Source organism: Petaurus breviceps, unplaced genomic scaffold, assembly GCF_028583685.1.
Source record: "Petaurus breviceps papuanus isolate PSGF00001 unplaced genomic scaffold, PetGlider_PUasm1.0 184, whole genome shotgun sequence".
NCBI classification, from domain to species: domain Eukaryota; kingdom Metazoa; phylum Chordata; class Mammalia; order Diprotodontia; family Petauridae; genus Petaurus; species Petaurus breviceps.
The window spans coordinates 525,102-552,686 of NW_027185793.1; the positions used below are offsets into that span (position 1 = coordinate 525,102).

Genomic DNA, 27,585 nt, shown 5'->3' on the forward strand with positions numbered 1-27,585 from the left:
CTCTCTCTCTCTCTCTCTCTCTCTCTCTCTCTCTCTCTCTCTCTCTCCCTCTCCCTCTCCCTCTCTTTCCCTCTCCCCCCGGGCAGTATCTGAAGCTAAATCTGAACTCAGGTCTTCCTGACTCAAGGTTCATCATTCTATCTAATGTGCCAGAGTAATCTGGTGAACCATACTTAGCCAAAGTACCTAAGCAAGTTAATTATCAATTTGACACACTAGGTATCTTTCTTTTATGTGAATTTCAAATTGCTTTATCCTGGTATGCTATTTTTGAACATGTATATCCTCTTTTCCCTTGTAAATAAGCCCTAGAAAATGTATGCTTGTGGTCTGAAGTGTATACAGACATAAGACAAAAGAAAAAAAGAAAAGAGAAATTAGAATTAGGTGTCCAGTTGTAGTGGAAACTGAAGAAGGAGGAAAGGCAGTGAGGGATAGAGTGAAACACAGCTCTGAAGTTGGAAGGTCAAGTAGGCACAGGGACTAAGGAAAAGCAATCAATCAATCAACCAATCAGCAATCATATACTAAGCCCCTACAATGTGCCAGGCACTGGGGCTAGGAAGAAAAAAATGCTGTCAAGGAATGTATTTTAGTAGGGGAACATAGCATATTCCCAGAGAAGTAGTTCTAGCATATATACCAAAAAAATACACAGTGATGGATGAAGGGGTGGGGTGGGGGGGTGGACTAACATCTTTGTGAATGAGGAAAGGCCTCTAAAGAAGCAGGAATTTGAATTGAGTCTTGGAGGGAGCTAGGGTTCAGAAGGCATCATGCCTGAAGCTGGGATTCAGTGATAAGTGGAGGGTCAAAGGCAAATGTCCCTAACAAGCTGACTAAATTCAGTGAGGCTGATGGCTCAAGATTAAATTCTTCAATTATTGACAGTCTAAGAGGTCAGATAACCAATTTAACAGAAGGGATTAAAAAAACCTTAGTCATTTTCTATGTTTTCAACAATATGAATAGAGCTATTCCACCATAGTCATTTACTGAAGAAAATCTGCTCTTTGAAAGGCTGGGAGTTTTGGTGAGTGGGGTAGGGTGGGGGGCAGGGAAGGAGGAGATTGGGAAGCTATTTCTGTGTCCCAGATTTGGGACATAAAAACTTTTCATGTCTAAACACAGAAGAAAAGGAAGAAAGTTATTATGTCAATTTAAGACTTTGTATCAACATTAATAGAAAAACTTGAGCATCTCTTTTTCTCATAGTTCTTTTGATTGTTGTCCTTTATAATAATGCTATCTTTCTCAGAGACTCAAATATAACAGTAGGGGAATTACTTTTATGCACTTTATTTTTGCTCTTTCTTGGAGTGCCTCATCAAGTGTGCATGATAGTTTTTCAAATCTTTCACTCCCTAGAGCCCTGGTTCCTTGCTTTTCATTTAGTCACAACGTTCAAAGCAACTAAAAATGCAAGAAATACAGTTCATCTTTATAAAACTGAGGGTCACCTATAGGAAGAATTCCAGCTGCTGGGAGGCCTTTTTTTCCATGGAGAGAGAGTTTAGAAACTACTTCATTTAGAAAGTGTAATGCTAGAAGGGAATAAATGAGGAAAAAACTCCCAAAGGGCGACCAGAAGTGCTGAACCCTGGAAAGGTAATATGTGATGTTAAAATGGAGAAAAGGAGGAGAAAGTCATCAAAGAGACCAGACTAGATCACCTCTAAAGTGCCTTCCAACTCTTAAATTCGATAACTTATCTGGACAAACTTTTTTTTTTCTTTTCCTAGCAATGTGATTGGCTCTTATAACCTCCCATGGGGGCCCCTGTATGGATGCTTGGAGGTATTTGTAGGCAACTGTTTACAGAAGAGAGCAAGGAAACTGATTTCCCTAGGGACAAAGAGGAATCTCAAAGGCAAAATGAAACAAACATAACCAAAACATACCCACACCCATAAACCTAAAGGAAAACCTTACCTTAAGGAGTAGAATAGAATTTTTCAATAGCTAGATGTTTTTCAGATTTTGAAGAGTTTGAAGGAGATTTTGCTTCCCTGGTGTCCTCCCCGCCTCCATCCCCACCCCACTTCAAGTCCATGTATATTTAAATGTTTTCATTATACACTAAAGTGGCAGGGAGTGATGTTCCAAGAATTCAGTGCTAGGTAGGTCCTTTAAAGGATCATTTCATATACATGAATGCATATGGACTAGCCTGACAGCTGACTAGAGCAGTGATTTTAAAGTGCAAGAAAATGGTGAGTTCTGGGTGAAGGAGAACAGTTCTTTGAGACTTCTCTGTCTGAATCATCAACAGGGTGAAGCCTGTTTGGTAAAACTGTTTTATTCCTAGGTGTAGCTGAACTCAGCTGTGTCTGCTATAATCAAAAGGATTACATCAGCAGGAGCTAATTAGCACTAAGTAATTTAAAAATCAGATGATTTCTAAGCTTTTACACCAAGTAAGATATAAAACCAAAAGGCCCACCCAAAAGAGGCTTATCTCAGACTGGATTTAAAAAAATGATTTTATTACCTATTTAAGATGTGTGCTGAAGACAGTCCTAGGAGATAAGGTATTAATATTAAATTATTTCAATTATAAATGTGTTTTTTAAAACACCAGATTAACTATACAGGATGAACTCTACAGAGGATATTCCATGCTGTATGAACAGGTAGTTTTCAGAAGGAGAAATCAAAGCTATCAATAGGCATATAAAATTGCTCTAAATCATTAATAATTAGAGAAATGTAAATTAAAACAACTGTGAGGAACCACCTCACACCTATCAGATTGGTTAATTATAGAAAAGGAAAATGACAAATGCTGGAGGGCATGTGGAAAAACAGGCATATTTTTAAAAGCATTGTTGATGGAGTTGTGAGCTGGTCCAACCATTCTGGAGACCGATTTGGAACTATGCCCAATGGGCTATCAAAGTGTGTATACCCTTTGACCCAGCAATACCACTACTAGGTCTGTATCCCAAAGAAAAGAAATAAAAAGGAAAAGGACACACACACACACATATATATATATATATATATATATATATATATATATATATGTATACAAAAATATTTGTAGCAGCTCTTTTTGTGGTGGTAAAAAACTGGAAACTGAGGGGATGTCCACCCATTGGGGAATGGCTAAATACATTATGGTATATTATTGTGACAGAATACTATTATGCTGTAAGAAATATAATAGAAATAAGTAAGAAATGGTTCCAGAAAAACCTGGGAAGACATGTATGAATTAAAGCAAAGTAAAGTGAGCAGAACTGAGAGAACATTGTACAAAGGAACAGCAATGTTACAATGATAATCAGCTGTGAAAATCTTAGCTATCTCATTACAATGATCTACAGTTCCAAAGGACTCATTATCTGCCTCCAGAGAGAAAACTGATGAACTTTGGGTGAAAACTGAAGTATGGTTGTTTCTTTTACTTATTTTTCTTGCCTTTTTTTGTACTTTGGCTAATGTGAAAATATATTTTGCATGATTTCATACATAAAACAAATAGTTTTTTATTTTGTCTTCTCAATGGATGTGGAAGGAGGTGGAGGGAGGTAGAGAATTTGGAACTGAAAATAAAAAAAGAAAATTCTATCCTGTATGTAGAGAATAACTACAATTACGTTGAATGTTCCAGGCACATGATCTCCATTAATAAAGTCAGTACTCTATACCTCATTCTCCTTCTATTTAGATTTAAAAAATGCTCAAAGAAATATCTCAAGCCTCTGATTTTTATGAGCAAGAAGATAATATATCCAAAGTAGTAAAAAAGAGTTACTATTTGTGAGACTTTGCTTTGTATGGCCTCAGGATTCTAGTCTCATGTTTCTTAGTCTGAATTTCCCTTTTTTGTTTTTTTTTTTTTTGCCTTTTGGAGGGCAATTGGAGTTAAGTAACTTGCCCAAGGTTACATGGCTAGTGTTTTTGTGTGGGTGTTAAGTGTCTGAGGCCATAACCAAACTCTGGTCCTCCTGACTCCAGGCCGGTGCTTTACTCACTGCGCCACCTACCCACCCCTCCATTTGGTTTTTAAAGCTCTTTAAACCTGGTCCTTTTCTACCTTTCCCGAGGCTTTACACTTCATTATCTTCCACGTACTCTTATCTGTTGCTGAAACAGGACACTCCACCTCCCAATTCAGGACCCTTTCACTGGCTGTCCCTCATGCCTGGAATTCTCCTTCCTCATCTCTGCCTCCAGGATTCCCAGGTTTCCTTTAAGGCTCAACTTAAATCACACTTCCTGCAAGAGGTCTTTCCTGGTCTCTTTCACCTCCCCTCTTTTTTCCTTCCCTCTGAGATAACTTTTTATTTATATTGTGTATAGATCTTGTATGTATACAGTTGTTTATCTGTCTTCTCCCTCATTACATTGTGAACACCTTGAGAGAAGGGACTGTTTTTTTCCTTTTCTTTGTATTCCCTAGGGCTTAGCTCAGTGCCCGGCACATAGTAAGTGTTCAATAAATGCTTGTTGATTGACTGATCTGGCAAAGTCCACCTGACTTTCAAGTAAAACTGACCATATTCAAATAAATGAAGCAATGAAAGCTCACTATACATAAGTCATTTTTCTAGGCATGGTGGGGACTTCAGAAGGAGGCAGAATGACACTATACTGGAAGAAGAAAGGAAATAGTACCATTAGGAATACTATCATACATTCACAGAGAACTTTTACATTTTCGAAATTACTTTCAGAGCTATTCATAAGATCAAAGAATGTCAGAGATGGGAGGGAACTTATAAGTCAGCCAATACAACTCTCTCATTTTCAAGAGGCAAAGCCAAAGAAACTTTCCCCTAGTTAGTCATTCGCTGAGCTGAGATTAAAATCTAGGGTTCTGGGACAGTTAGGTGGCGTAGTGAATAGAGCACCAGCAATGGAGTCAGGAGGACCTGAGTTCAAATCCAACCTCGGACACTCAACACTTTCTAATCTGGTGATCTTGGGCAAGTCACTTAACCCCAATTGCCCTGCCTTCCCCACACCAAAAAGCAAACAAACCAAAAAGCAAACAAACAAAAAAAATCTAGGGTTCCTGGCTACCAGCAGTTGGACCCTCGAACATCTTGCTTTCTGTGTTGACAAATTCCACAGCCTGGTACACATAGATTCTCTTTCCTGCTTCTTCAAATTCTTAGTATCATAGGGTCATAAATTTAGAGACAGAAGGGGCAACAGAGATCATGCTGCCCAACCCCTCATTTTATGAATGAAAAACCTGGGGCTAACAATTGGAAATTTTCCTAAAGCAGTTCAGCCCAGAAAAGAGAAGGTCAGGATAGCAGCCTCCTCCCATACTCATGGGCTCTCTCCTGATGGGGAGTAAGGCAGCCATCTGTCATCTAGACCATAGTGTTCCAGGGGTGGGCTGCCTGCTGAAGGTTTAAAGCAGAGACATCACTCATAGATCTCGAGTTCCCTGATTCCTGCCCCATACTGCTGATCCACGTGGGCACAAATCATTCTGCCTACTCAGGTCTTGAGTTGATTATAGTAGGACAACAGGACTCCAGGCCAGAAGTAAATCATGGCAGAGGAGACAGAAGTGCTGCTTACAACATTCTCTGGAGTCCTTTCAGTTTGGAAAGAGGATTTTATGCAAATACTGTCAAGAAATCAGGTACTAAATTATCACTAGCATCACTTTGTAAAGAGTTATCCCTGCCTCCATAATCTAGGCCCCCAGGAAACACTTCAAGACTAGTGGATTCAGACAGATGCCAAAGATATAATAATATAATAATGAGAATTACATTAAAACTACATATCATTTTATAGTTTTTCAAAGTGCTTTCCTCACAACAACTGCAAGCATGCCCATTGTTCCAGATCAGAAAAGCAAGGCCCAGAGAAGTTTTGGTGACATGTCCATAGATAGTATTTCCTGGAGCTGGAAACTGAACTCCTGGTCTTTTGTCTCTGACTCTAGTGCTCTTTAGAATATACCACGCAGCCTTCCAATTTTATTTTGGTAAAGCTTTTTAAACATCTTAAACATGTCTACTTTTCAACTGTACCATCTAGAACAAACAATGATTAGATAGTTGCTAACCTAACTGGAGAATAGTACAGAACATGGTAGTTAATTCCAACCAACATGTGTGTAGAAAAGGGTGAGGGGGAGAAAGAACAAATGACCTTCCCCTGTCACTTGGATGGGGGCTCAGTCTTTTTTGATATTTTTACTAACAAAAGGTGGACAAAGAGTTAAATTTGCACTGAATAATTTTGTACCAACATTGGGAAGGTAGGGTAAAAGGTGGGATGGCCATTGATGTAGTCTGGAAGAAATAAAATTCTATGATTATGACTTCAAATTGAAGAAGAATAAGAGAAGTAGAAAAAGAAAGACATACCTGTATTTCTGTTGATTCAATGCCATGGGAGAGATTTCCATTTTGCACAGGTCCTGAACCTTCACTAGGTGGTGTTACTTCCACTTCAACACTTGTACTGTTTGGGAGCTCTATTTTTTCTGTGACATCATTCACAATGGAAACACATGCATGAGTGCACACACACATACGTAAAGAATAAAGATAATCAATAAATGGGGAATGAGAGGCAGGGAAATAATAATGCTTTTATTTGGGTGAATAGTGGTTCCACTGATAGAATGAAAGCAGTCAGAAAGAGAAGTAGGGTTATTGGAGAAAGAGAAAAAGTTTTATTGGTAGAACTGATGGTCTCTGGGGGCTGATAGGAGCCAAAGCTAATAGGTGGATTTTTTTTTAAATGCCAGGATTTCATCTTTCCTATTTCTTTTTCAGTATCCTCTGTCTCCTGCCATATTCTGAAGGGGTACTCTCACTGCCCTGGTTATTTGCGGTCCTGCGTCCTGGTTCTGAGTGTCCTGGTTCTGATACATTCTAATCTGCCTGGTTAAATACTGCATTCCATATGTCTTAAGGTAGGCATTTATTTATTCCACCTCTAAGTTATGCCATTTTCTAATTCAGGTAAAATCTTTGGCATTTTACCAAGGAGTCATTTAAGAACAGTTTATAAGGGAAGCTTCACGTAATTTATAAATGACTCTCTTCTACTCTTCCCTTGAATATTTCTTTCCTACTCTTTCCCAAAAAGGGAAGAAATATGTTTCATGGCAAAAGGATAATTAAGAGCAATGCTGACCAAATTGCAAACATGTAAATGGCTTTCTGAAGCTTCTTACAAAGGTTGGCTTAGCGAAAAAATCGGAATCTGATAGGATATTTAGTTTGTCCATACAACATAAGTATGACTCTAATTCAAATCAAGACAAGGGGAAATTTTGTGTAAGTAATAAATATAGAGACAACCTGTATGAGAATGGAAAGTCTCACCTTGGATAAGAAATGCATTATTTACTTTGAATCTAGTGGATCATTGAGGTTGTTATAAATTGATTCCTAATAGCCATTGACTTTGACCCAAATGTTTGTTCTAGCATTCAAGGGGAACAATCATTCCAGGTTGTCTGTAAATCAGTAGGATCCATTTTTGAAGTATACCAATTCTGTAACCTTGAATTTTATTTATGTTAATGCTGCTAAAGAGCATTACCACCTAACTCCATGTACCAACAGTCTGTTTTGAAAATGCAGCATGATACTGAGAGGAAAAAAGATGGTCCCAGGCCTTCTAAACACTAGTCAAATACATCTTCCTTGCATCCATGCTGCCACTGCAGGCTTGGATTTTAGTAGAAGGTGATAACCTAGAGGTCAGTGAAAAGTCAAGTTTATCTAAAGAAATTTTTTTTCTGGGCAATTTAATGAGGTTTAACTCTTTTGGCTATGGTTATTTACTTAACAACACTAGATTGATCCTTGGTGAGAGAACAAAGATTTAATCTGAATGAGAAGCTAGTATAACCATTAATACTATACCTCCCCTAATAAATGTACAGTACTTCTAGTACAGCAGTATTCCATTTTGTTTATAGATAATTTTAGTTTGCTAAGTGATGGGATAGTTTATAAAACAGAGATTGGTGTAAATTTAGTTTGAATTTAGAATTTGAGAGCTATATTAGCATTACAATTATAAGAATAGGAACATTACATTCCCAGTTAAAATAAAACCCTGCAATGTCATGATCTGGTTACCACACAATGCATAGCTAAAAGAGACTGAAATAGATGTGTGGTGATGTCGCTGAATTCATCCGAAAGGAGTGGGTATGAGCAGGGACAGTGTGTCATATTGTTGTGAGCTGGTACTTTGTCACTCAATGAATTTGCTCTAGACAATAGCGTCAGAGTAAATGCTGGGTCCTCATTAAGCCCTTTAGAAAGGGTCCCCTTGTTAACTAAGTGAATACATTTCTACCTGAGGAAAACTGTCTGTGTGTGGACTTCCTAAAACACTGCGGTGTTTGGTTAGCTGTAAAAAACTAGACTCTAATGCACCCCTTCTCCCATTACTATTACTTTGTAGATATTTTGTTTTGACTCATCTATATACAAGTTGTTTCCCCTCAGTAGAATCTCCCTGATGGCAGAGCTGTTAAGCTTTTATCTTTGTATCCTTAGTTCTTGGCACAGTTCCTTCCACAATGTAGGCATCTAATATGTTGGTCAGTCAGTAAACATTTATTAAGCATCTACTATGCTCCAGGAGCTGAGCTGGACTGGGGATACAAAAAATCAAAAGACCCTGACCTTAAGGAGCTTAAGGGGATAATAAGCCAAAGACTTTTGTAAATATGGTAAATTTTACATTTGTAAAGATTGTAAATTTGCAAATAAAATATGCAAATACTGCAAATTTTGTAAATATTGTGGACAATATTTACAAACAAGCTATATATAGAATAAATAGGCAGTAATTAAAAGAGGCAAGGCACAAGAATTAAGGGGTGTTGAGAAAGGATTCCTGCAGAAGGTAGAATTTTAGTTGGAACATAAAGGAAGCCTGGAGAACCAAGAGGTGGAAATAGGTGAGAGCAATCCTGGCATGGTGACAGCTAGAGAAAATGCTCATTGAATGACCTTGAATTGAAATCTCATCTCAGGCTCCTACCAGGATTCCTTAGGCATCCCTCTGAGTTATCCAGAGGACATTTTGGACATGTTTTGATTCTTCTACCCCATGCTGACACAAAGACAGATGGAAACTTATATCCCTAGGCTTAGTTGTGACACTTGTACAGTTCCAGATAGCCACTGCTGCATGTTGGGGCTACATTCAATGTTGAAGTAGAATCCTGAGAAACACCAAGTCTGTGTGTTCTCTCGTACTCACCCATATGGTTGGCAGTTCCAGTATGCCTTTCATTATCATCCACCTGGCACTTCTTCTTGGCAATCTTGTGAAGAATAGAAGCCTTTTCTCTGAAGCGTCCTAAAGAAAGAGAGAAAGGAGGTGGAAAAGAAAGGGTGTGAGGAAGAAAAAGAATGAGAGGGATGAAGAGGATCATTGCAAAGGATTCAGAAGTAGAGTCAGCTTCCTTGCAGTGGCACTGTCAGGGATTGCTCTTTCCTGCCCTCGTAGAAGGTCATGTCAACGTATACAAATAACCTGCTTTCTTCCTTTGCTCTCCTCTTGGATTCTTTACCCAAGTTTCCCAGACCGTTAGGGACATAGATAAGAGACCTGGTTTTATTAAGGTCCTTTGAAATGACTATAAAACCAATCAAAGCATCAAGCATTTGTGACTGCTCCCCTAATCCTTATTTTAAATATTGTGGCCGAGGCTTAACATAGGTCTGATTGAAGACAGCTGGATCACAGGAAGAGCTTCCCTGCAATTGAACTGTATTATTAGAGGGGCAATTGACAATGGACAGGAAGGTAAGTTAAGCATCCTAGTTCTTTGATTTGGCTTCTCCTTTAAACATGACCATGTAAATGAGTTTAATGACAGTCTGTAGTTTCTAAATGAAGCAGGAGCTTGCATCAAAGCTTCCAATTTAAAAAAAGGATACATTTTCCACAGAATTTAGAAGGCTGAAATCCCTGCAATGCAGGACTGAATAACGTCTAGAAAGGAAGTTGGAGATTCTATTTAGTGAAGGAGGCAGTGGAACCTGAGGCCAGAAAGAGATCTGGAACACTGATGAGCTATCTCAGGAAAGTGCTTCTGATAAATACTAATGAAAATTCAGTTTTAAAAAGAGGCATGATCATGTACATGGACTTGGACCTGTAATTTCTGTTTGTCCCACAGTCAATGTATAAATATCAAGTTTAAAAAATGGACAAACACGAGAAGTAATAGAACCTAGGATAGGCTAGAAGTTGGAAAAGGAAAAGGAAAAGCTTCATGTAGAAGATGGTACCTGAGTTGCCCCACAAAGGAAAAGGGGGACTTTATGTGGCAGAAGAAAGAAGGAAATACAGTCCAGGTATGATGAACAATCAGTTCAGAAATGGACCAATCTTCTTGAAGCATAGATCTGATCTTGCCAGTCTATTAAAAGTGCTTCTACTCTTTATTGCCTACCTGAAAATGGTCTTTTTAAAAAATGACTATTTTATGGAGAACTCCCATGTGGCAAGCATTCACATGGTCAGAAGAAGCAATACAAGGACACTCTCAAGGTCTCTCTTTGGAATTGATTGCGTGACATGGGAGGCACTGGTACAGGACTGCCCAGCATGGCATGCCCACATCAGAGAAGGTGCTGTGCTTTATGAGTAAAGTAGAATTGAAACAGCTTGAAGGAAACACAGGATACAAAAATTTAGAGAATCCACCTCAAATGTTCACATGGACTATTTGTGCCTGACCTGTGGTAGAGCATTCTGAGCTTGTATTGGTCTGATCAGCCACAGTTGGACACACTGAAACTTGACTCTAGCATCGTGATATCAATTTGGTCCTCTTCAAGAATGAAGAACAACCAACACTAAACCAACCAAACTACCTGAAAATGACCAAATTCCTTAGCCTACAACTTAAGACCTTAGGCAGCTTCATGCAGACTCCCTTCTCTCCTCTTCCATGTCATCTACATTTCAGTCTAGCCTGTCTTTTCCTCCATATACAGTTCACCTCACTTTTTACTATTTCTTTGCCTTTGCTTATATATTCTCAATAGTTGCCATATCTTTCCCCACCAATCTTCTCCTTTAAATATCACCCACTCCATGAAGTCTTCCCTGATCTCTGCTTGAGTTAGTAATGAGTCTTTCCTTCATCCTTTTTTGCATCTCTCTTGAATGAACTATATCCTATTTTATCTCAGTTAGTTGTATAAGTATTATATCCCTCTTGAGAACAGGGACAGTATAATTTAATTTTTATGACCTTGCAAAGCCTAGAAAGTATCCTGTATATATTAGTTTTCATTGCAAGTAGGAATTGTTTGATTATTTGTATTTATATCTATAATATCTGACATATAATAAGCACTTAGTGAAGAGCTGTTGATTGATTAATAAATTATGAATTGAAATTATGAATTGAAGGAGAAGATAGAGGAGGAAAAGAGAGAATAGGGAAGAATAGTTGTAGGTTTTAATAGGAGTAGGGTTCAAGACACTTGCTAAAATTCTAAATCTAAATTTTCCTGGAGTACTGGATAGTTATATTATGCCTAAACTTTGCCTTGCAATTTCTACTCATTGTGCCTAGCTCTGCTCCTTTAGGACCAAGCAGAACAAACCTAATCTTTCTTCTATAGACTTGAAGCCAGCAATTATGGTGCCTCCCTCCTCTCACCCCCCTCCACAAAAGCTTCTCATTTTTAGGCTAAACATCCTCAGTTTCTTTAACTGATCCTCATATGTTATGTATTCCTCCACCAGACACACAGTAGGTGCTTAATAAATGTTTGTTGACTTGACTAGACTACTCTGCTTACCCTCTTCTGGATACCCTCACCTACAACTGAACACAGTATTCCAGATGTGGTTTGATCAGGGCAGAATATAACAGCAGGACTATTATATTCTTATTCATGGATGCTATGCCTTGACTGCATCTGTTTTCTTAACTGTCATATGGTGTTGACTAATGTGGGCTTGCTGTTCAGTAAAAAAACCCAGACATTTTTCTGAGGAATTGCTATCTACTACGACATACCTCGCTATTCTGGGCCAGACCTATTTTGGCAATTCAGGTATGGGATTAGAATTTACTGAGATCTCCAATAATATTAAATATTAAAACATTTTTTACTCATAACAAGACTTAAAAAGATATAATTCTTGGTTGAATTTAAATAAGACATTACTCCTCCCTGACTCTGTATTTGCTGTGGCAAGAAAATCAGAAAAGATAGATCAGAAAGATGTTCTTTAAGGGCAATGGGGATTCTGCTTAAACCCTTTGAGACCAATTTTCCATAGCAGGTGTCTTTTGCCTTAGGCAGCAAGGAAAGCAAAGCAATGATAATTTCAGGAATGATCTCTCCATCCATTTAATGACAAATCAGCTGATATAAAAGAGGTGCTGCTCATTTTAACCCTGTGGTGGCAAGGTCTCAAAACTTTTCTAGTGCAATTTTTTTCACTAAAACAACTTAAAAACATTTATGAGGTCAGGAAGTACTCTAATCTAAGCAGTATCGGAGGAGTAGTTTAATACAAGTAATAAAAACAAAAACATAAAGCAATGTATTCTAAAAAGTACAGTTTATGCAGCATCTTTCCCATACCTGTATAAAAAATTTCACTTCCTCCATATCATTAAAAAGCAAAGCATCTTCCTACATTTTAATCCCTTGGTCCCTCAGACTCTTTCTCAAAAGGAGGTGTCAAAAAAAAGTTTTAGGGGCGGCCAGGTGGCTCAGCGAGTAAGAGCACCGGCTCCAGTATTGCGATGACCTGGGGATCAAATCTGGGCTCAGATACTTAGCACCACACCCAGAAATAACTGGCTGTGTAATCTTGAGCAAGTTACTTAACCCCAATTGCTTAAAAAAATAAAATAAAATAAAAAGGAGGTGTCCAGATTAGAGGAGATTAGGGGAGACCTGAATCATGTTTCCAGATTCTAGAGATCCTTCTGAGAGGGGTAAAAACTGTAAGACCCAGATGACTTTTGAGGTTTGGAATAAGAAAGGGCTGGGGAGATTCAATTGGGATTAGAGTTAAGAGTTATTTCTCTTTATCAGGCCAGTCTTCCTGGAGGCTGGATCCAAGAAATGGCTAGAATTATGAGCCTTCATCCTTCTTAGGGTACTAATACTAGTTTATCAAAAATTCTGGGAGATGGGATGCTTGATGCTGATGAGGGACACGATGACAAAACTATTGTTTTAAAATTCCATTTCAGTGTTCAATAATGCCAGCTGCCTGAAGATGTTATGGGATATAGAAAACCCCAAAAATGTGATGGTGGGACCAATTCTGAACCTGCTTTGTAGTAAAACGGGTGTTCTGGTTAGAAACTTTGGGACCCAAGAAGAAGAAAGATATGTCTTGGCTGGGCTTTGATGGTGGTCACTAAGGCAACAGAATTAACTGGCAATGCAATGCTATATCTTGTATAATCAAGTAAAAATGATAATAGCTAGTATTTATATAGCACTTAAAGGTTTGCAATGTTCTTTACATCTTATCTCACTGTATCCTCACAACAGCCCTGTGAAGTGTGTTATTATTATCCTTATTTTACAGATGAAGAAACTGAGGCCGAAACACCTCAAGTGACTTTTGCAGGGTCACACAGCAAGTAAATATTTGAAGCTGGATTGAACTCAGGTCTTCCTGACTCTAGGTCCATCATTCTATCCATTGAACCACCTAGCTGCTTCTTAAAAAAAATTATCAAGTCTTTATTATGTGTCTGGTACTGTCCTGAGTGCTGGGAATACAAACACAATAAGAAAGAAAGTCAGTCTCTACCCTAAAAGGAACTTACATTTTAATGAGGGAAGCTAACACATAAAAGGGAGCTGAAAAGTTGGGGGTGGGATGGGAGAAGGGGAGAGTAGGAGGTGGAATGAAGGAGAGCCAAAAGAGGAATGAAGGAAAGAACAAAGCTGGCCTGGGAATTTTCCTTAACATGGAGGTTCCTAGAGAGATTGACTAGATAGAAGATGGGCCGCTAGGGCTGGGGTGATCTTCCAGGATGAGAAGGCTATTGGGTCATAGTAGAAGAAGAAATTCAGAGAGTCAGAAGTAGATCCCAGAGGGATATAATTATTTAATATTTGCAGTAATTGGCAAACTTCTTGCCTTGAGATGGGGGAAGAAGGACAATATAATCAACTGATTTGCAGTAATGGCAAACTCCTTGCCCTGAGATGGGGGAAGAAGGACAATATAATCAACTGATCAGTCAGAGACAAATTGAGAACCATACTGATCTTTGAAGGTAGACTCTCCAATTGTCATAAGAATATTATTGAGCTGAAATCAACACCTGTGGTGAGTCTATAGTTCCCTGTTTTATGATTCACCTGATATTTATTATCAAGGGACTATTTAACAGGGTTATATATCTTCCAAGGAATTTGAATAATCCTCAAGTATGGATGAGAGACCCCTTCTGAAAAAGTCTTGTAAGGGCTAAAGTTTTGTTCTATTGAAACAAATGTTTTTCATAATCAACAAACAATGGGATCTTATATTCTTTTTTTTCAAATGCTTTATTAACTTCTGATTTACATCATTCATTTCCGCCAGATTTTGAGTTACAAATTTTCTCCCCATTTTTCCCCTACCCACAACCCCAAAATAGCAGTCCCATAGGATATCCCTTCCTCCAATCTGCTCTCTCCCATATTTTCTCCCATACTCCTTTCGACTTTTCCAGTGGATCTCTATGCCCCAGTGCCTGTATATCTTATTTCCCAATTACATGTAAAATAGTATTAATAACAGTATATATATATGATTTTAAAACTTTGAATTCCAGATTCATTCCCTTCCTCCCTTGTCACCCACCCTTACTGGGAAGATAAGCAGTTCAGTATAGGTTGTACATGTGTGGCTAATGTAAAACAATAACATAGTAGATATATTGTAAAAGACTGACTATATTTCCCTCCCTCCTATCCCACCTCCCACTTGTTCTATTCTCTACTTTGATCCAGTCACTTTTCAAAAGTGGGTGTTTCCAACTTCCCTACCCCCCAGCCTGCCCTCCCTTCCATCATCCCCCCTCTCATCCCCTTCCTCCCCCTACTCTCCTGGAGGGTGAGATACCCTATTTAGTGTGTATTTCATTCCCTCCTCAAGCCAAATTCAATGGGAATAAGGTTGGCCCATTCCCTTTTGCCTTCCTATTCTTCCCCTCCATTGTAACCATTTTCCCTTGCCTCTTCTATATGAGATAGTTTACCCCATTCTATCTCTCCCCATCTCCTCTCATTATATTCCTCTCTCACCTCTTAATTTCACCTTTTAAGTATCATCCCTTCCTGTTAAATTGGTCCTGTGCCCTCTATCTATGTATACCTGTAAACATATATACACATATGTATTCATATGCCCATATACCCTCATATATATATATATATTTCTATTCCCTTCAACTACTGAGAAAAGTCTCATAAGTTACAATTATTGTTTTTGCATGTAGGAATGTTAATAGTTCAACTTTGATAAGTTCCTTTTTCTTTTCTTTTCCCTGTTTTCCTTCTCATGCTTCTCTTGCTTCTTGTATCTGAATGTTAAATTTTCTATTCAACTCTGTTTTTTTCAGCAAGAATGCTTGAAAGTCCTCTATTCCACTGAATGACCATATTTCCCCCTGAAACATGATATACAGTTTTGCTGGGTAGGTGACTCTTGGTTTTAATCCCAGCTCCTTTGACCTCCGGAATATCATATTCCAAGCCCTTCGATCCCTCAGTGTAGAAGCTGCCAGATTCTGGGTTATCATGATTGTGTTTCCACAATATTTGAATTGTCTCTTCCTGGCTGCTTGTAATAGTCTATCTTTAATCTGGGAATTCCTAGGAGTTTTCTTTTTAGGATCTTTTTAGGAGGTGATCGGTGGATTCTTTCAACCTCTATTTTGCCCTCTGGTTCTCTGGTTGAGGGCAGTTTTCTTTGAGAACTTCCTGGAGGATGATTTCTAGGTTCTTACTTTGATCATGGATTTCAGGTAGTCCAATAATTTTTAAATTATCTCTCCTGGATCTATTTTCCAGGTCAGTGGCTTTTCCCATGAGATATTTCACATTGCCTTCTATTCTTTCATTTGTTTGGATCTGGTTTAACAGCATCTTGATTTCTCATAAAGTCATTAGCTTCCATTTGCTCCAATCTAATTCTGAAGCAATGATTCTCCTCATTGAGCTTTTGAGATTCTTTTTCCATCTGGCAAATTTGACTTTTTAAGGCATTCTTCTCCTCATTGCCTTTTTGAGCCTCTTTTGCCATTTGAGTTAGTCTGTTTTTTAAGGTGTGAGTTTCCTCAGTCAGGCTGTTGACTCTCATTTCATAATTTTCTTGCATTGTTCTCATTTCTCTTCCCAATTTTTCCTCCACTTCTCTTATCTGCTTCTTAAGGTCCTTTATGGCCTGTAACCAGCTTGTTTGAAGCTTTTGGTGCAGGAGTTCTGACTTCACTGTCTTCCTCCTGTTCCATGCTTTGCTCCTTTTTGTCCCCAAAATAGTAGTCTAATGTTGGAATCTTCTGTCTGCTTTGTTTCCTTTGCATGGTCATGTTGCCCCTCAGTCACTTGACCCCTGGGCTTTTTGCCACAGTAGGAGTCTGCCACCAGATAGGGGAGCTTTCGTTCTAAATGCTGGGGTTTTCTCAGCTGCCAGAGGTATTAGATGGGTGCCCTCTCTGAGGTCTCCACACATTCTGGCAAGCTGGACACACACCCCAGGACCTCCAGCCTAGACTGCAATCCAGATCCAAGAAGGTTAAAGCAAAAGCAATTACCCCTCAGACTGGTGCTTGGTCCCCCTACACTCTGCAGGCCAGGAGCTGAAGCTGCCACGTCGCTGGCTGGCTGTGCCTGCGTCTCAGTGGCTTCTGGCCCTGGGGGCAAAAGTCATGCACTCCCACTTACTGGGTCCCAAAGTCCAGACTGCACTGACCTTTCACTTTGTCCTTCCCATCTATGTGTTGATAAATCTGGAAATGGCCACAGCTGATGCTGATCTGGAGTCCCTCCAGCCAGTGGCTGGTCTGGCCCACCCTGGGGCTAAAGCCAAGGTGTGGGGCTGGGCTGGGCTCCCAGAGCACTTGTGCTGGCCGATTCCTGCCTGCCTGCTGGGCTGTCCTCAGTGGGAGGTTAGCTTCTCTGTGTCATTTTGTGGATTCTGCAGCTCCAAAGTTTGTTTAGAGTCCCCTTTTTACATGGATTGGGAAAGGTGGAAGCTGGAGCAGTGGGGAGATCCTGCTTCTACTCAGCCATCTTGACTCCCCCCCCCCTCTTCCCCAGGATCTTATATTCACTATATCTTTCAGTTAATTTTGAAATGAGAAAGACAAGGTCCATTGTAGAATATCACGTGAGGAAGTCTAATTATTTTCACATAACAAATGTGAAAAAGGATACTCTTGATTCATTGAGAGATGACTTTCATAATGACTTTTATAGACTGAGGAGTAAATATATGGGTTGGTTATTATTGATGTTTCTCCATTATTTATTTCAGTCTTAATAAAGTCTGAATTTTCTTTTTATGCGCTCGACATATTCTCCTCCTTTTGGCTTCTTGTATATTTTTCTCACAATCCCCTTACAATAGTTTCACTTCCAATATGGATTTCCTCCTTATATACTTATTCCATTCTAGTCTCCTTACCCTTATTTATTCCATTTAGTGCTATTTCCACCTCCCATATTAGCACATCTGTGACTGTGATGTTAGGATACAAGTGTGGAAGTTCCACTCTACTTGCTGGAGAAAACAGTTTGGTAGAGTTTTCTTTTTATACATCTTTCCCATTTTTCTTGTTTGTTGCTCTCCTTCCATTTTTATTTTTGAATGCTTCAGGATGATTTTGCTTAGTGGGATAGCCTGCCAAACTTTCTTTAAAGCTCATTTTATCCTCCACTGCCTTACTCTGCTTTGTGAGACAATAGTGTTCATAACTGCCAATCATTCTTTATAAGATTTTTCCTATAAATTTAAACCATAAAAGGGTTCATAATCTAACCTGGTGTTGCTTTTGCAATAACATTTTTTTTCTGTTTGGCAAGTAGCTCAGATGTTTGCTAAGGTGCTTTCTCGACCCTTTTGGTCTCCTTGTTGTGGCAATTAGTTTATATTGTTTAAACCTGAATTATTATAGTTGGCATTTCTGTTGCCCATTTCTCATTGTGATTGCCAATTTATTGTTTGAATAGTTCAGGGTTAATTTTTTTCCCCCAGTTGCATGCCATTTAAAAAATTGTTTCAATGGTCAGAGAAATTTAATGGTAAAAGGGATAAATAATATAGAATCAAACAGAGACCCCTGGAGACTTTCAACTTCACCTGGAACCAATAATGATTACTCATAGGTACTTAGTAAATACTTGATTGTTTGGATTTGATCATTCAGCTAGTTCCAAACCTATCTAACTGTTCTATTGCCTAGTGCACATCTCTCCATCTTTTCCTTAAGAACCACATCAAATACTTAGCTAAAATCTAGGTACATTTTTAATCTATAGCATCTCCCAATCTACTAGTTTAATAATTTTGTCAAAAGGAAAAATGAGTTTAGTGTGGATTGACTTATTTTTGATGAAGCCATACTGAACCTTTGTGATCAATGCTGCCTTTTCAAGATAATCAATGACCATTTCTTTAATAATACTTTCTAAACTTTTCCAGTAATCGAAGTCAAACTCACTGAAAGCTTCTGTCCTCCCTTTTTGAAGTATGAAATAGTACCTAACACTAGCTCCAGAAAACAAAATATAACATAATAAAATATGCAGAAAATTAACTAGCCACATACTATTTAAAACTGTTAAAACCCTGTAGAAACTTAAAAACATACTGAGCAGAACTTTTAATAGAAGGTAGCTTCAATTATGTTTTTGTTATTCCTTGACTGAAGGCACTCATTAGGACACTAGGAACATGACTGAACTAACCAGTGAGACCTACCAGTTTTTCTAGATCCATTATAGTAACCTATAGTGATTCGAGTGATTCCTGGCTGCCAGAAAGAGATGTTGTCCTCTTTAGATAGTTAGGAGTAGTTGTTGATTGGTGCCAAAATGAAGGAGAGGTGGCTGGGTAACATTGGGATCCTCAGTAGCATTATTTTTCTCTTCCCCTACATTCTGGAAGCCAAGTCTGACTCAGAGAAGAATGTCTTGGGGCGGCTGGGTGGCACAGTGAATAGAGCACCAGCCCTGGAGTCAGGAGGACCTGAGTTCAAATCCAGCCTCAGACACTTAACACTTACTAGCCATGTGACCTTGGGCAAGTCACTTAACCCCAATTGCCCTGCCTTCCCCCCTCCAAAAAAAAAAAGAGAATGTCTCAGAATTGAATTATCCTGTGTTTTACAAGTCTGTTTCCAGCGTCACTTGTATGATCTTAAATGTAAGATCAAACCTGCTGGGTAAATAGCATGGAAACTGATTATAGAAACAGGCAGGAGATCATGAAAATATACTTGGTTGTGTTAGAACAGTGATTCACAAACAAGATATAGTTCCCTTTGTAGGTTCCCACCCTTGAGCCCTCCTCTCCTCTCCTCTAACACCCCAAGATTTCCATGTTATTGAGAAAGAGAATATGTAAACTTTCCTTAGCTTATGCTAAGGTTGAAAAGGCTAAAGAAGTGAAGAAAGGGGGCCAAGGGACAGAGTTTGGTAAAAAAACTGCAAAGCATTTTCCTGAGGACAAATAGGATATGAATTTAATTCCTAGCAGATCTAAAATCCTTTAAGACCATACTTTCTTTAAATCCTGTAACCAGAAAGATTTGTGATCTTTCCTTTGTTCTAGTTTCAGCTAGACTTGTTCCAGATGGCTATATCTGCAAGACACACTTGCAGTCATAGAATCTTAGAATATTTGACCTGTCGGGGACCTTAGACACCATGTAATTCAACTCTGTCCTTTCTTAGAGGAAGAATCTATGACTTGAGTGAATTGAGTAGTTTCAATCGTGTTTGACTCTTTGTGACCCCATTTGGGATTTTCTTGGCAAAGATACTGGAGTGATTTGCCATTTCCTTCTCCAGCTCATTATACAGATGAGGAAATTGAGGCAAACAGGGTTAAGTAACTTGCCCAGGGTCACACAAATAGTAAATATCTGAACTCAAGAAGATAAATCTTTCTGATGCCAAACCTAGTGTTCCATTCACTGTACCACCTAGCTGCCCCAGTAGAATCTATGGGAGTCCATTAAAAGGGTAGTTCTAATAGCTCTAGAATATGAGAATCTGTCATATGTGTTTTTATTTTTTTTTTTATTTGGACGGGGGAAGGCAGGGCAATTGGAGTTAAGTGATTTGCTCAAGGTCACACGGCTAGTAAGTCTGAGGCTGGATTTGAACTCAGGTCCTCCTGACTCCAGAGTCAGTGCTCTATTCACTGTGCCACCTTGCTGCCCTGATGTCTGTTTTTAAAATCAAGATTCATAATATTAAAATTGGAAGATGGTGAGTAGCTGTTCATTATACCCAGTGAGGGTATAATGATTAAAATTAAGAGAAGAGGAGCTCATTTAACAGGATAGATTTGAGGTTAGCTCTGGAAAAGAATGTCCTATACTGATGGTTGGTTACTCACTGAAGCTAATGATACATGAACATTCTTCTCTCAAGACAAGAGAGATATTTAGCTGTCTGTATTGCCACCTGGAAGCAGAGGCCTGGCTTACATGTCATGATTCTGAGTTATTATCTGGGTCAGCATAGTATAATGAAAAGAAGCATAGGACCTGGAGTCGGGAAACCTGGGTTGGAATCCTTGTTCTGCTGCTTAACACTACCAGAGTGACCACGAGCAAGCTGACCACTCTAAGCCTCAGTTCTTTTTATTTGTAAACTGAGGAGTTGAAATAGAGGCTCTCTGTGTCACTTTGAGGTATGGATCCTATGACTCGAGATGATTTTTAGGTGCTTTTGAGAAGGATAAATGATTAAAAATATTTTAAGGTAAACTTTTGAAAGGGCAGCTACATGGTACAATGGATAGAGTGCTGGACCTTATCTCTCATCTTCCTGAATTCAGCTGTGTGACCCTGGGAAAGTCACTCAACCCTGCTTGCCTCAGTTTCCTCATCTGTAAAATGAGCTGGGGAAAAATGGAAAACCACTCTAGTATCTTTGCCGCAAAAGCCCCAAATGGGGTCATGAAGAGTCAGACACAACTGAAAAGACCTGACCAACAATCACCTTTTGAAAAAGTCTAATATAATGGAGACCAGATCACAACTTGGAATATAACATATCACTCTTCTATATCTTAGGTAGAAATAAATAACAATCATGTCTCAGAGGACTAAGGGTATTGTAGTTGGGAGAGTATTATTTAGCAGGAGTTCCTTAACCAGGAATGCACAGCACTCTGATGGGTCTGGGGATAGATTTAAGGGGACCCATGAGCTTGAACTGGAAAAAAAAGACACCTTTATTTTCACTAGCCTCTAACTGAAACTTAGCATTTCCCTTTATTGTGAATGTGGTCAATAATACATTATTCAGAGAAGGGGTCCATAGGCTTTACCAGACTGCCAAAGGGGTGTATGACTCACACAAAAAGGTTAAGAGCTCCTGTCCTGGAGGGGAAAATCAAAGTATAAAGCCAGAGACTGAAAATGCAGGGATTGAAGGAACAAATAAGAATCATGATCCTAGACCAAATTGCTTTGACATAAAACAGACTGCCCCAAACTGTAGCACATAATAACCTTTTGATAGCCTTTTCACTCAAAGGAAATGGATTTGGCTTCTGCCCTGCTGTTAATTAATTAAAATAATCCCTGAAAATTCCCTCACTTCTTCACCATTGAACCTGTAATAGGCAGTATTACAAAAGAAACTCTTTAGGTTGGCAATCAGATTAGCTCCCTGCTGCCCCAATACATTTCACGCACTAAGAAATACTCATTGACAGGCATGAAAAAAAAAGCAATAAAGTGCCCAGGAATCTCTAGGATAAAGCTTGGTGATCAAGACTTACAGTTATATGTTTATTTATTTATTTTTGGATCAAAGGGAGGGAAGTCAGGGCGAGAGTAGGCAATATTATAGGAAACTTGAAAATAGTTTTATTGAATATAATTTTCCTTCTTCATGCCCTTTATTTTCTATCAATTTTTTTGGAAAGCTTCTTAATGTGACAGTAGTCAGATTAAAAAAAATAAAAGCACCTTTGAGAATATTCCCTCGAAATATTTCTTCTTTGCCTCTTTCTAGAAATCTAGACTTTAACCATATTTATGAAGGTTCAGATAGAAACACTTTCATACTTAAGTGGATCTGTGATTTGGATGTAGGTATTCCTCCTCTCTAGAAGGCTTCTTACCCTGAAGATGCCTTCACTACTGCAGCCCCTCCTTTGATTGGCGAGTTCCGGCCTGGGACCACTATTTCTTGAAGAGCCCGAACCATCCATGTTTGATTCTGTCTTAGCTCATCTCTTGATTCTCTGGACTTTTCCATCTTGTCTCCTGGATACTGCCCCTTTCCCTTTGCTTTCCAGTTCTCTTTTTAAATATATTTTCTTTCTTCATTAGAATACAAGCTCCTTGAGGGTAGGAACTGTTGTTGTTGCTTCTATTTGTATACCTAGTACTTAGCACAGTGTCTGGTAAAATACTTCATCTATCTTATAAGATCTCTCACTCTCTCTGTGTGTCTCTCTCTCCCTCCTTCCCTCCCTCTGTCTCCATCCATCCATCCAAACATCCATCCATCACTTTTTATTATCCCTCTCTATATCTCTATTTCTCTCATCTCTCTATCCTATCTATATGTTATCTCTTGCTCTTACCACACGATTTGCCCACCTATTCTCTGTTCACACATCTCTCTGATGATATCACTTACACCACCTCTTTCATACAATTCTTCATGGGTGATGGGTTACAGCCTACTCATGCCAACTACGTGCCTCTCCATCTCCTTTTGGGTGACACTAATTTTAAATTCTTTGGAGATTCAAGGAGTTCATAACTTTCAGACATGCAGCATCACTAAAAGAATATTATTTATTATTGATGATCATTCTGTTTACTCAAATTGCCAATTTTGAAAGAAACTATTCTGATCTTTCTGATGCCATGCACTGTATAAATAACTCACAATACCCACAGGTAAACGTCATAACACAGATTTGTTTTATTCTCAAGTCTGATTCAGAGAAATCTGTGTTAATTACTGTCACATACCCCACCTCTTGTACCACCCACCTTCTTTCCCCACCCTTTTGGATTTTGTAGGTATCTGACAAAAAGAAATATTCCAAAGCAATTTATCAAAGCAAAAGCACTGTTTCTAGGTTTATCAGGATTTTATCCTCTCTACCCTTTCTTAACCAAAACTCTTTCCATAGAAAAATAAAGCAAGAATATACTTGAAAATAATTTAAGAAAGCCAATAACGTGGGCATTTCTATACAAATGGGTTGTATCATATATCTATATTCTCAAAATTCTCTTTAGACAATATGACCTTTTTGTATTATTCCGGATATAGACCTTACCCTGCTATTAAAAAAATAAACTTCTTTGATGCTTTAAAATATTCATTGTTTCACTAATGCTCCTTGAACACCATGGTATCACAGTTATCAGCCTCCCAAACTGCTATAAAATGAGCTGGAGAAGAAAATGGAAAATCTTCACCAAGTACCTTTGCCAAGAAAATGCTAAATGGAGTCATGAAAAATCAGACAGGACTGAAACAATTGAACAACAACAATAACAAACTGCTATGACTCCCATTTCCACTCCACTTCAGTCACACTTAGGAATGATCAGGCCCTTTGTCTGACCATCATCAATAACTGCTCTACCTCCATTATTCCAAACTCCAACATTACTATCTCCAAGTACAACCTTAAATGCTTCCACCTCCCCTTCTTCTACTTTCTCCTAAAAACATTTTTTTTTTTTGCCCTAGTCATGACCTCCAGTCACTTTATCCCTCTCTGTTCCCTCAGGTCATAATTCTACTCCTTTCCTTGGAGGTCTTGTTCCAGTATTCCAGGAGATAACATAACTTAAAATTCTTTTCCCTATTGTCCTATTTTCAATCATACTTTACCAAACCCTGCCACTGGGTTAGTCCTACTATTTGCTTTCTCTAGTCTTACTCACGAGCTGCTAAGTGCTAATGGAGCAGCTGTGCTGGTTGCGTTCTTTGCAAATTTATTATCTGTTCTCCAATTGACTGTCTCTGCCACATAGGTCTTCTCTGATTGTCTCTTTATCATGTTATCCACAATGATGATTCCAAACCTTTTTATCTACTTGTGTATCTCTTATATCCCCATTCCCCACCCTCAAGAGTAAAAAATGTCAGGTTGTCTGAGGGCAGGAGCTGCTTTATTTCTGTCTTCGGATACCTCCCAATAAACACGTGACTTAGACAATGTAGAAGCTTAACAAATGTTGGGATTTGAATTAAGGTGCTCCCTTGTTGTACACAGACTGCAGCCTCTACACACTAATGGAGGGTAGTCATGATTTACAAGCTAAAAGAAAAAAAACCCATCCCCTTGTGGAGAACCTTTTGTGAGGTTAACCCACAGGTGACAGATATAAAGGTAGATGTGGGAAATCTTTCCAGTTTAGTAGGACCTGCTAGAGCTTATGCTCCATTGAGATAGCTATTAAGGGTCCAGGGCCATCTTCATGCCAGGATGAGACACGCTGGAGGAGATGCAGTTGTTCCCAGCATTTTTTGTTCATTGAACCCCTTTCAACAGTAAGAAAAAAATGAGTTGTGAATTCCCAGGGTAATCGAGTGTACTGCACACAATACTGTTTACTGCTTGCAGTATCATTAAAATTTTTTTTGTATGAAGCCCTTGGACCATCATTATAAACCCCTAAGGACTTAATGAATTGCTAGATGAGAACCACTGGAGAGTAAGATTTGGGACAGCAAATGAGCAGTCAGATTGTAGCCTGATTTGCAGTCTGTACTGAGAGTCTGAGACTCCTTGGATACTTAACCCCATTCTTTTCTTACCTGTAAACCTGACATAATCGGTTTAATAGTTTCCTCATAGGATTGTTGTGAGGAAGTGCTTTGCAAACTTTCAAGGGTTAAATAAATGTTATTCTTATTTATTCCCTGAAAACTTTTCTTATTAATTAGCAAAATTCATCTTTACAATCTCTCCTTTGTCCATTCATGGAAACTTGGCTCTCTCTAGAAGGCAAGGCATTACCGGCCACTTTTACTTCAATGGGTTGCTGCTTCTTCCATGTCCCCCAACATATGGGCCTAGGAGAAGAAGGTGGCACACTCCGTAGTCCCCACCACCGTTCTCAGACCACCTTTCTAACCACCATCACTCAGTCCCCATTCATTTGAGAGTTATTCTGTCTATCTGTATGATCCAGTGCAGATTCTTGTTCTACTATACTTTACTAGTTATCCTTAAATACCTTGATTCCTTTTCTTATCACCAGTCAGATCTTGCTATATCACAGACTTCTGCTACCTAAACTTTTCTAGTCCTAATAACTTGCTTCTGAGTGATCATGGAAAAAGTCATGCTACCTTGCCAAATGGGTTTACTATAATTTTTTGTAATAATCTCAACTGGGTCTTTGAAGTATGACAATCCTTTATTTCACTCCAGGGGGCACTCCTGACTCTCTAGGACTTTCTTTACAATGGCCCAGGAACCTCTTCATACTGAGCTCACTTCACTCTTGGACTTCACACACTGGAAATTCTCTCCATTTGGCTTCTCTCTTTGATTGACTAGTTCCTCTCACAACCTCCATTTTAAGTATGATTCCCATGCCAGTCGCATCTTCATTCCTCTCTATGCTGCACTCTTGACTCTCCTGAACTTTCTCTGCAATGGTTCCCATCCCCAGTGGTACCTTCACTCCCCCATCCCCCACTCCTCTTTCAGTTTTATTTTACTCCTCATCTTCCCCTATTCGAATATAAACCCTCTGAGGGCTGGGACTGTCTTTATTTCTACTTGCACCTGTATTTCCAGCAAGCTTTTAGCACATAGACAAGACTAAATAAATGCTCGTGGACTTGTTTTACTTAACTTTTGTTGACTTGACTTTTGATTTAGCCTTTCATGATTGACTCTCTATCATATATTTCATAGTGGCTATTCCAGAACTTTTCCTTTCTTCTCATTCCTCATTTACATTTCCTCCTCTCTCCCTCTTAGCAAAGAACCTAAAAAACTTTGTTCCAGACTCTCTTCTCTTTTGTCTGTATACTGTTTTACTGGGTGATTCCAATAGCTCCCTTGGGTTCAATGGTTATCTCTAGGAAGATAATGCTCAGATCTATATATTCAACTCTCATCTTTCTTCTGATTTATAGTCAAACATCATCAATTTCCTCTTGGAAATCTTGAACTGAATGTCCCATAGGTATCTCAAACTCACCATCTCTAAAACAGAACTCATTATCTTTTCCCTCAAACCCTTCCTTCTCCTAAACTTTTATCTCTCATTGTTGAGAGGAGAGCACAGGTTTATGATCTTAGGATCATTCTTGACTACACTCTCACTCATCCCACATATCTGATGATGTGCTAAATCTTGTCACTCCTCCCTTCCCAACATCTTTAATAGATGTCCTCTTCTTTCCCCTCACATTGCTAGAACTTTAATTCAGGCCTTAATCACCTCTTGCTACGACTATTGCAATGGCTTGTTTTTCTGACTCAAATCTCTCCCCACTACAATCCAGTCTCCACTCAGTTACCAAAGTGGCCTTCCCAAAGTACAGATCTATCCCTGTTTAGTGGTTCCCTGTTACCTTTAGGAACAAGTGGAAATTTCTCCGGGATTGAAAACTCTTAATAACCTGACTCATTCCTATCTTTCTAAGTCTTTCTTAGTCTATGTTTTTCTTTACACTTTATTCCCCTCTGAGCACGCTATAATTCAGCTACATTGACCTACTTGTAATTCCTTGAACATGACATTGCATCTCCCATATTCAGGTCTTTTTACTGGCTGTCTCTTCTGCTTGGGATGCTCTGATCCCGACCCCCACTCTTGGTTTTCCTGGCTTCCTTTAAGACTCATCTCAAGACCCACCATCTAAAGGAGGCCTTTCCAGGTGCCCCTAGATGTTAGTGTTTTCCCTCTCAGATTACTTCTGTTTATTCTGTACATATCTGGTATGCACCTAATATCTTGTCAACCCCATTAGCATGTGAACTTTTTGAGAACAGAGAATGATTTTTTGTTTTTTTGTACATCTAGTTCGGAGCACATATTAAACTCCTGGTAAGGGCATATTGACTTAAAAATAGAGGCCAATCATCATGAGTTCCTTCTCCTCACTCCTCTACATTCCCAAATCCCTCTTAGTTATCCTCTGTTCTCTCTTTTTTTGCTCTAGTCTCTAATGAGAAGTGGGCTTTGACCTTGCCAAGGCTAACCTTTCCACTTTTCTTCTTGGTTCCTTAATTCTCTCTCTTTCCAGTTCCTCCAGGAGTGTGACCTGTTATACAGGTTTTAAGGTTAACAAAGTGCCTTATGTAAATTATTTCTTTTGATCTTCATAACAATAACTCTGTGAGGTAAGGAGTAGAAGCTTTATTTTTCCTATTTTGTGGACAAGAAAACTT

At 38.9% G+C, this 27,585-nt stretch overlaps 1 protein-coding gene across 3 annotated transcripts in view; it reads right to left on the reverse strand.

Moving 5' to 3' along the window:
* The window catches only part of SLC24A2 (solute carrier family 24 member 2), a 330,161-nt gene that overhangs the window by 88,865 nt on the left and 213,711 nt on the right, over nt 1-27,585 (reverse strand). For all 3 annotated transcript variants that reach the window (XM_069088075.1, XM_069088076.1, XM_069088074.1), the window contains 2 exons: nt 9,217-9,315; nt 6,345-6,463 (listed from right to left, as the gene is read on the reverse strand). In XM_069088075.1, coding sequence (XP_068944176.1) covers nt 6,345-6,463; nt 9,217-9,315 — 218 coding nt within the window. The remainder of the gene's footprint in view (nt 1-6,344; nt 6,464-9,216; nt 9,316-27,585) is intronic.